At 39.1% G+C, this 10,000-nt stretch overlaps 2 protein-coding genes across 2 annotated transcripts in view; one reads left to right on the forward strand and one right to left on the reverse strand.

The window, feature by feature from the left end:
- LOC138051379 (pleckstrin homology domain-containing family M member 1-like) overlaps nucleotides 1-4,454 on the reverse strand; it is a 22,837-nt gene extending 18,383 nt beyond the window's left edge. Inside the window, exons 1-3 of the mRNA XM_068897569.1 lie at nucleotides 4,191-4,454; nucleotides 3,019-3,095; nucleotides 1-31 (exon numbers count right to left, since the gene is read on the reverse strand). The exon at nucleotides 1-31 is cut by the window's left edge and continues 10 nt beyond it. Of these exons, the coding sequence (XP_068753670.1) occupies nucleotides 1-31; nucleotides 3,019-3,095; nucleotides 4,191-4,239 (157 nt within the window). The 5' untranslated portion in view covers nucleotides 4,240-4,454. The remainder of the gene's footprint in view (nucleotides 32-3,018; nucleotides 3,096-4,190) is intronic.
- A 78-nt stretch (nucleotides 4,455-4,532) lies between these two features.
- Nucleotides 4,533-10,000, forward strand: part of LOC138051380 (high affinity cGMP-specific 3',5'-cyclic phosphodiesterase 9A-like) — a 35,227-nt gene continuing 29,759 nt past the window's right edge. Inside the window, exons 1-2 of the mRNA XM_068897570.1 lie at nucleotides 4,533-4,790; nucleotides 5,074-5,238. Of these exons, the coding sequence (XP_068753671.1) occupies nucleotides 4,703-4,790; nucleotides 5,074-5,238 (253 nt within the window). The 5' untranslated portion in view covers nucleotides 4,533-4,702. The remainder of the gene's footprint in view (nucleotides 4,791-5,073; nucleotides 5,239-10,000) is intronic.

A 10,000-nucleotide genomic window follows, 5' to 3' on the forward strand; every position in this document is an offset into this window, starting at 1 on the left:
CTAAGTCAGCACCAATGTGTTTCCTCTGAAGCTGTCAAAAGTAATGTATATTGCAGTGAATGTAACGATTTAAGGACTCTCTGTGCATATTTATTACTATAACTGGTTAAGTCTGTTGTGGCATTTTGTGTGGAAGCATTTTAGAACATCATTTCATCAACCATCACTAATCAGTAATATTTTGACATTATATGTTAATCAAGACAGTTATTCGAGGACTACAGTCCTTCAATTTTGAAGACAAAATGAATGAAAACAAAGCTAACTTATACTACTGTAGAGAAAACTTTAACCGTGGGGATACAAAATGCCAAATAAATAAGATGCAGAATTAATATGCAGCATGGGAGTTTTTTAGCTTTCAGACTTGTAAACTCACTTTTTGCATTATATTAAATAATAAGCTGCATTCACACGCTGAAATTTTAAGCTAGTGAGCCTTTCACATCACTTTTCCCCAAGGTCCAGTTGATCAGTTTTGAACGTGAGTAATGGCAGACTGTGAAATCCATAACTTTTTTATACACTCAAAGTAAATGGCCTTTGGATAAAAGTAAGAGCTCAAAATCGAGCCATTCAAATGTTAAGCAAACACACTTCACTTTCAAAATCTGAAGAAAAAAGGGCAGTGACTGTGATTTTTTTTTATCACAGCGGGACTTTAATAGCACATCGAAAAAGGTAATAAATGCATCATAATACATTGTAGACCTTATCAAAAAAATCAAGAACACTACATGTAGCTGTAATGCTTTTAAACTGAATGGGATGTGATAAACATCCTAAAAAAGCTTGAAAGCTGCACTGAACGGACTCATGAGGGGTGACATGGGTGGGAGGGGTAGGTCAGGCAATGGTGGATTGGCAAAAAGCAAAACAAACTGAGTCACCAACAAACCATGTGACCTGAAGACCCCCCACACACTGGACCCCATTCTCCCAGCTGTGTGTGAGAAAAACACTTTGTGCTTTATTTGTTCCTCAGCCAGCGGAAAAACTCACTGAACCCAATGACTACCTTAGTGGGACTTTTTACTCCGTGTAATGCCAGATAATTTTACTCGTCAGTAGGGGTGGCCCAGGGTGGTTCAGATGTCCATGGGTTAATAAACTGATTTTACTTTTTTGATTGCCTTATTTCCTAAGCCAAACAAAGTTTATGTATATTTTTCGTTCTTAAGGCATTGTGCTCCACTAATGCCGATCACGGTGGCATTCAATTTACATGGAACTACTGTACTTTTCCCAGTCTTCTTACTTCACTATGGGACTGTGGACCGCAATGGCATTCAATTTAACACAATTTCCTCAGGTTACTTATTCCACTATGTGACTGCGGACCATGGTGGCAAACACTTCATCAACTTCCCCTTTCTTCTTCTTCTTTATTTCATTTGTTTTCTTCTTCTCTCGATACAGGGTTATTTGCCAAGTTGACTTTGGGACCATGGTGGCTGTCAACATAGCGGTGCCTCCAAATGGCCCTGCATTCTCCATATTGCGCGTGAGAGCAACTGCCACCATTACAATGCCCAGGGTCAATTCCTGGACCAAGTATCACATAATGTTGAGTTTGGTCACTCTCTAAGTACTCTGAGTACTCAATCGATTGATTTTACTACTGTAGGACTCTCGGATGCAAGGCGCACTCATTAAGTCACAAACTGAAAATCTCACCAAAATACTGGATTATAAGGCGCAAGAGGAATTTAGTTCAACTCATTGCTAGTTATGACGTCTCAAATGAAGATTGCAGTGTGAGTCAAAAAAAGTGGCAGAAGGAAATTCAACTAGACCTTTAAATCCTGCTGTTATCAGTACTTTCTTACGGGTGTTTTTGTTGTACAATGCTGAGAATTGAAGGCCATCATCGCGAACGTTGGTGTGAGCCCAACATTTTGAAATCGCAGTACGGGAAAGACTAGGACAAAACACACAAGATGGTGGCAAAGGATCAAAGAGTTCATCCCTGCACGAGTTTTGTTGCAAGAAGATACTTGGCTATAAGACGCACCTTGAGCAGGGGCTTCAATAAGGTTTGAAGCAGTTGGGCAAAGTATTCAGAAGGCCCTGTGGGGTGTGCTCCCCCAGAAAATTTTGAAATTCTTAAGTTGCAGAGATTTTTTTTTTCTGCATTCTGAAGCCTAAAGCAATATTCTTCACATACAGAAAAATCACACCTTTTTATACACAATTTAGTGATTTGATACCAATATCAACAAGAAAATGAAATTCATCAACGTCACACAAAAAATTGCACTTTTCTCAGCTGGAGGCAATTTTGGCTCGCGACGAAAAATAATTATTGGTGATCAAATGTGATCTTGTCTGGCCCGCCATTGCAAAAGACGCAACACTGGAACATTTCAGGTGGTCTTTTGTGGATCACAATTCTTTCTACAATGCCTTATGGGGTGATTCGTTCTGAGAGGAAGCAGTGTGGCCAAGTGGCCCAGTGGCCCAGTGGTTAGAGCGCTTGCCTCGAGATCCCGAGATCCCAGGTTCAAGACCCGCTCTGACCACTCGTTGAATTTGATCCTGGTAGTCCCTGGTTCAACTTCCCAGCTGCACTTGTAAATAGCCAACTGGTTTGCCTCCAGCCAGTTGGGATTCTCAACAGCTGTTGTTGTTGTTGTTGTTGTTCTGTTCTGTTGTTTCGTTGTTTCATTGGCCCTGAAAAGCCCCTATGGGTCCGAGCGGTCGATTAAGTATGTATTGTATTGTATTGTATTGTATTGAGTTGAATGTGGTTTGAACACAGCGTACATGTATTGAATTGTGACATTTTGACATGTCTGTTGAGATGTTGAAAGCAGCCAGGCAAAGTCATGTGCACAGCCAGTCAGTTTGCCCAGTTCCCAGTCCTTAATGAAAACCCTGCTTGAATTTAGATCACATTTGATTTGGGGCCAACAAGCAATTTCTTTGAGAAAAAATGCTGCACCTTATACAGTAACTGAAAAACTATGGTACTGGAGAGTTGATTATTTTACTTTCCTCTAGTGATTTAAACAGTACCTCCTTCACAGCAAGTGAAAGTTCAGTAATGAGCCTTCTTTTGGTTTCTGCATTTCGTATATACTCATTCTTGGCATCTATGAGAAAATCAATAGAAAATTCGGATAATTTTTGCAATTCTTTATATACTGAAAAATATTGGATGTGATTACTTTCTGAAATTAATTTCCTAAATTCAGGATACATGTACTACTACAAATTCTGCATCCTGGATTTCTGATCTTGAAAACAGAAATCTAGATTAGGGATTTCACTTTCTTGAGGTTCCAAGTTTTTACATGCCTTTAGTAATGTACCAGTCAAATTGAAGCTTCAACATCCCCCCCCCCCCCCCCCCAACAAAGGCAACCCTCCAGGCATTTGAGTTTTTGGAAAGTTTTTATTCAAATGCCGCCCTCCCCGGGCCAAAAAGCTGTTCAAATCCTTCATCATAGGTCCATTTCAGGTGATCAAATGCCCCCATCCCCGGGAAAATTACCAGATTATTGTTTTAACTTTTCAGTAGCTTCTATTATACTTCTGAAGCTGTGTATGTAAACATGGTTTAATAGACAACACCAAGCAGAACCAGGGCCCTCCATGGCAAGAGGCACAAAACCTACATATCAATCGTCGCAAATTTATTAATATATTCATAAATACACGGTCCGGGTCGGTCAAAGCAATTGACCTCTTTAAATTGTATCTGGCAACGTCAGTGTTGTATTGAAATGTTGAAGCTTCATTTTGACCGGTACATAATATTTGCACCCAACTGTAACAGTCAAGCAGAATTTTTCAAAAAGTTGATGTGATCATATAAATAAACGCGATGGGTTACAAGAGCTTTCAATTCTTAACAATTCAAACTTTTTATCTCGAAGTTTACAAACTGAAAGATCAATCATCTGTGCTCTAGATTTTTATTTTTGGGTTGACCTTCACATACCGGACTAAATGGTAGAGGACAAATTCATAGTACCATTGTTATTCCGCTTAGGCCTTGCTAATTAGGTATTATTACGTTCGTTTTGTTCTTTTGTTTTATGGACATTCATTATTTCGGATCCGGTATATGAGAGATCAGCCATATTTTTACTTTAAGCTTAACTTTTTATAATTTACGAGCCATAAATTTGAGAAGAACATATCTCCATTCAGACAAGTGATAGGTAATGGAAAATAGAACGTACCAACGTTTGCTCCTTTCTTCAAGCCAGAAAACATGATCTTCAAATGCATCAAGTACAATCATATACGAAATTCATGCAAAAGGTTCCTTTCAATATCAATAAAATGATATCATCAAGAATCAAGAACGTGATAAAGAGAAACAGTCATTGAAAAGAAAGGCATTGCCACAACCAGGACAGCCATCAAGTAAAAGCCATAAAATTTAGCTCAACATCACTGCAAGCTGACAACAATCCGCCATTTTGATGTTTTCGACGCGAATCAGCTGACCACGTTAAAATCGTTTCAATCACGACTTCCTGTCGAGACTCGAACCAGATTCTCCCGCGATATTTGGGGGAAGTGACGTCACGGTGAAGCGTGAACACAGTCAAATGCTGCTTAGCTGTCGTGTGCTCAGTGCTGAGATGATGGATAGCTGTTTCCGCGAAGAACGCAATTTTTCTCATCAGAAAAATGGGGATTGATTCCTAGAAAATGTTCCATTATCGATGACCTGTTGCGTGAAAAGATGACCACAAAGGTGGTTTATTTTACAGTGGGAGGAAAGCCTGAACAAGCGGAATTTTCGTCAGATTTTCCAGCTGACGAAATCAAAGGTAAAGCTGCCATTTGCTTAGCATTGATTCTCCGTATTTTGTTAGATTGAAATTTCGTGCTGTGTTTTCTTGGTTTTGTTTAAAAGTAAGGTTCTTTAAGACCTAGCACTCGTTGAATTTATCCTAAGCGCTAGCACCTTTGACTTAAAGCGGAATCCAGGCGCCTTATGAAAACAAAGACGGGACCCAACACGATACTTTTAGTACCGCGTTTTAGTGTTTTAGCGCGTTTGATGTAGCACACGCCGGTAATTGTTATTTTGGATATTTGATCTCCTTGCAGATTTGTTCCGTTGTGCGGCAGAGGCAGGGCCATACGATATCCTAAAACTTTACAACACGAAGGGAAATATTGTAAACATTTCACCGGGCCTGCAGGAGAACTCTCCCGATTCACGCTATCAGTTGGAGGTTGTCGCCGCCAATTGCGCAAGCTGTGGATTTTGCGGTAATTTTAACTATCTTGCATATCAAACTGTTCTAATTGTTATGATCGGGAATAAATTTATCCTGGGAATGAAAAAGCTTTTGTACAATTTGACGTCAATTTATCACATGTTGTCAACACTCGTGGAACATTCGAATCGCATGCTGTTCTCGAAAAAAAACCTCTTCACTTTCTTTTTCTTGTTATCGGTGACACCTTGCGATTTTAGGAGTGATGGTCTTTTAATTTGCCCATTCTACGCTTTCAACGTTTGAAATATTTTTCATTAAAGATGAATTTTGAAAAGCCACCTATTCCAAATATTGAGTTAAGTGATGATATAGAGTACGCAATCACGAGATTTTTTTTTTTTTTCATCATTTGAACCAAGGGATTCCCATTTTGTCCTCAATTACTTTTTTCAGCAAGGCCCACGCCGTAGCTGCTAAATATTCATTATTTTATTCACAAATTCACCTGGCCAAAAAACTTGCCATCTCATTTTAAGTTGTGATGTCTCGATTTCAGTAATTGTCATTTGAAACTGTTCTGAAAGCTGTACTTTATCAACATCAGAAGTCAAAGATTCGACTTCTGTTAAGAGCAATCAGATTTTTTTAAGTTTGTCAGCGTCATTTTGATAAACTTGTGTTTTTACTTATCGATATACGCAAAACAGGGGTTTTAGATGTAATCTGAAATCAAAATATTTCTTCAGGCGATTTGAAAGTGCGTCATAAATATTCATGATGATTGATCATATATTGCCCAGCTTTTTTGAAAAGATCGTCTTGAAAATTGCGCAGAGTAATATCGATGCTGCGATGATTGTGCAGTTTAAAATTAAGCCCCTGATAATGTGACATTTTAACAGCTGTTGGGCTGCACTGACTTGAAAAAAATGTGAGTGGTGAATTACATTGCCTCTAGCGAAAAGACTAGACTAGTGAATGCACTGCTGATTCCGATAATGCACTGGTCAATAATTGTGCATAAAGTAATACCAAAATGTTTCCAGAAATACCTTAAAAGGTTTGAAGCATTAAATAACAAAAACAGTCTTGAAAATAGGATCAAAATGGATAGGTTATTTACATGTAAAGCTACACAGCTGTACATTTTACAATCTTCAAAGAGGGATCAAGTTGCTATAGTTACAAATTAAGCACAGATACCTATTAATCTCCTAAGCTGTAATAACCTTAGTGGTGTAAAATTTGCAAACCTGAAAATGCTACAGGAAGGAATTATTGTATCAAAAGAGATTTTCAGTCCAATAGCTTCTGAAATTTTTAAATTAAAGTAAAAGCAATGTAAAAAAAGGAAATCTGTATCTCTGATAAGGAGGTTTCACTTAAAAAATAATTATTATCAATGCTTGCTGATTTCTAATTTTCATCAAATCCTTTTGTTTGCTTTGTTTATACATACACGTATGCAAGGTTGCTACTTGCTACAGTGTAAAATGTAAAATGGTGTTCATCTGTTAATTAAACTTTTGAAAGATGGCTAATCCCTTCTTTGTTTTGAGAATAAATATCTGACAATGCGTTTACCATCATTAATCTTGATTTCTCACTTGTTTGTTAGCTGATATCTATTTTTGGATGCACTTAGCCTGCAATTACTTTGAATTTTAATGAGCCTATTGAGCTCGCCCAATTGACAGGGCAGAAGTTACGTAATTTATTTACTTGATTAAGAAAAATCTTAAGTAAAGGATCCCTTGAAGTGATGATTCTTGTAATAATAATTGGTTTGAAAGACTTGCTTTAAGAGGACAAAATTAACCTAACATATCAGGCATTCTAGATCTATAAAGTAGGGTGTTTTTGTGGATCTATGGATTCCGTGGTATTTTGGGTATGAGTCTAGAACTAGAATACTGCTTTAAATTAACTTGATATGACATCCAGTAGTTGCCAACCACCACATTTTTAATCTTCCCCCATGGCTTCTGTAACATTAGAAAAATGTTTTCCAAACCCCTGGATTCTGAGATAAAAATGGACTTTTTGACTTTTCTCCTTCTGTGATACCCAAACAAATTCTCACCACCCTTTGATCCCTTTGACTGTTGAATTCTCACCACCCATTTACAAATTATAAGTTTTTGTCCCCCCTTCTCTACTTATAAACAATTTTTTGCTCACCCCCCTTCACTCAACTTTTATGCACCCTTTTTCCATTCACTAAGTAAAATTAGTTCACTCTTCTCTAACTTATTCAGTTTTGTTTTTGGATCATTAATATTCATATTTCTGATTATCCAGACTATTCAGCTCAGTCCCGACAAGTCGAGATAATCAAGGTTCGACTGTAAAATATTCTGTCATTAGACAGAGAAAAAAATATAATAACTCTTCTCCCAGAAGGGCAAGAGTTAAACTGTGATGTACTACTGCAATACTACAGTATTTTTATTGTATTTTATTAAACTTTGCCTTCTAAATAAACTATTAACAAAACATGACAATGTAAACAAAAAATAAGCAAATAATGAGTTAAGGTAGGGTGTCCACAACAGCTGACACCAATTTCTGGGCCCAAGATTAACAAAGTTCTAAACACTTGAATAAAATAGTAAAATATAGTAAACTAATAACGACATGAAATAGGCTCTGAAAGGTTGCGTGGCGTATTACATTTTAAGCAGACAGATTTCCAAGTTCTAGGGTCCTCAATATCGAAGCGTGAGATAAGTGCATCTTTGTAGTATGAGGAGAGCAGAGATTTAAATTGGTGTACAGTTACATCTTCATATCTTAACCGCAGAGGGAGAGCGTTCCAGATTCTAGAAATTCTTACAAAAAAAGAGTGCTGATAAGTAGAAGTGTGGCATTTCTTTGGTCTGAAAGATTTTGCATTGCTAGCGCTTGCTCTAGTGACCCTTGTGGGAACAATGCGTTCAGGGAGCACGTCATGTGATACACAAACAATACCATTGGTGGCATTAAAGAAAAAGACCAAGTCCAAAAACTCATGCCAATAACAGATGGGTAGAATATCAATTGACAAGAGCCTGTCTCTATAGCTTTCCTCACATAGGAAGGGTAGATCTAAAATAAACTTTGAGGCGCGTCCAGCTGGACGCGTCTGATGCGTCTTATGAGGTCTATTGTTTGCGGAGACCACACTTGAGTGGCGTAGCCAAGAGCAGGACGTACGATGGCTAAGTAGAGAGTTCTGCGGGTGCTTGAGCTTTGAACGTCCATCGCACATCTACATGTACGTATGAACCCCAGTAACTTGTTTGCCTTAGCGCACTGTTCAAGCGTGTGCTTTTTCCATGTTAAGTCAGAACTAACATAGACTCCGAGGTCTTTCTCGTGATTGGTGACCTCTAGTGGCTTGTCATTTATCTTGTACTGGAACTCAACTGGATTGAACTTTTTTGTGATGTGCTGCTGTTTGCATTTCTTTTGGTTGAAAACCAAGCCTGAGGAGATAGACCGGGCCTCCAGTTTGTCTAGATCGTTTTGCAGGAGGATAGCATCTTGGGTGGAGTCAACCCTCCGGTACAGCTTAGTGTCGTCAGCAAATGAGGCCACTTTCAAGTTCACCACAACATCAGGGAGGTCATTCACGTACAAGAGAAACAATATTGGGCCCAGAATGGAACCCTGTGGAACTCCTGACGTGACATCCATCTCAGGGGAACTGGTACCCAGTAGGGTAACCCGTTGTCTCCGGCCTAGCAAGTAAGACCGGAACCATGACAATAGGTTTCCAGAGATGAGGAAGTTGGTCTGCTGGAGCTTCAACATATCCATGTATATAATGTCTGTTTGCTTGCCAGCGTCCAGTAACGAGCCAATGTGATCATGTACTTCAAGAAGTTGGGTGGTGCAAGATTTACCTGAAGTGAGGCCATGTTGGACGCAGCTGATAAGGCAGAATATGTGGTCACGTATTTTGCCCAGATCACAGCGTTCAACAACCTTGGAGACTACTGAGAGGAGAGAGATTGGGTGGTAGTTATCTACGTACTGTTTTTATCCTTTTTTGTAGACAGGGATGATATTCGCCAGTTTCCAGTCGTCCGGGAGCGTACCGCAGCAGAGAGACAGGTTAAACAGCTGAGTTATATATGGAGCTATTTGCCGCGCTGTTTCCTTGAGGAGATGCCAGGGGATGCCGTCTGGACCAGTAGCCTTGTTGGGATCAAGGGCTAGCAGAGCCTCTGATACATCCTCTGTGGTAAAGCTGACGTTGCAAAGGGCGCGGTCCAATGGTTCAGGCCCCATTGGTGTCCGGTCTGCGTGGCCCTTGGTACTAAACCCGGACGTAAAGTACCCGTTGAACATAGTAAAGGAGCTATGCAGTCTGTTGTGATGTGGTCTTTTTTCACTTTTTCAAGTGCTTTATTTGATATTTGATCTGCCATGAGGTTGAAATAATGAACGTTTTCAATTTTCCCCACCACTTCTGTAACATTAGAAAAATACATGTATATTCCACCAGGTCTATTCTCACCTTACAATAACAGCCAATCTTGTAAGAGGCAGGGAGCCCAGAGCCCTGAAGTCTTTGGTCTAGAACCTGTTTTTTCACTCGTGTCCAGAAATGCACATAATGGCAAAAATGGCAGATTTTCCAAAAGAAAACCACAACTGACAATCTTGGCAAATATGTCGAAGTTTGCCAATTTTTTCAGTGCTGTACATCCATTGCCATTCACATGTACACCACTCGGATGCTGAAGAATTGGCGATTTTGGCAAATTTGGTGATTCTTTGCCAATTTTGTTAAATTACTTTGAACATCCATTGCTACATGTATA

The sequence above is a fragment of the Montipora capricornis genome, chromosome 6, assembly GCF_036669925.1.
Source record: "Montipora capricornis isolate CH-2021 chromosome 6, ASM3666992v2, whole genome shotgun sequence".
Lineage (NCBI taxonomy): Eukaryota > Metazoa > Cnidaria > Anthozoa > Scleractinia > Acroporidae > Montipora > Montipora capricornis.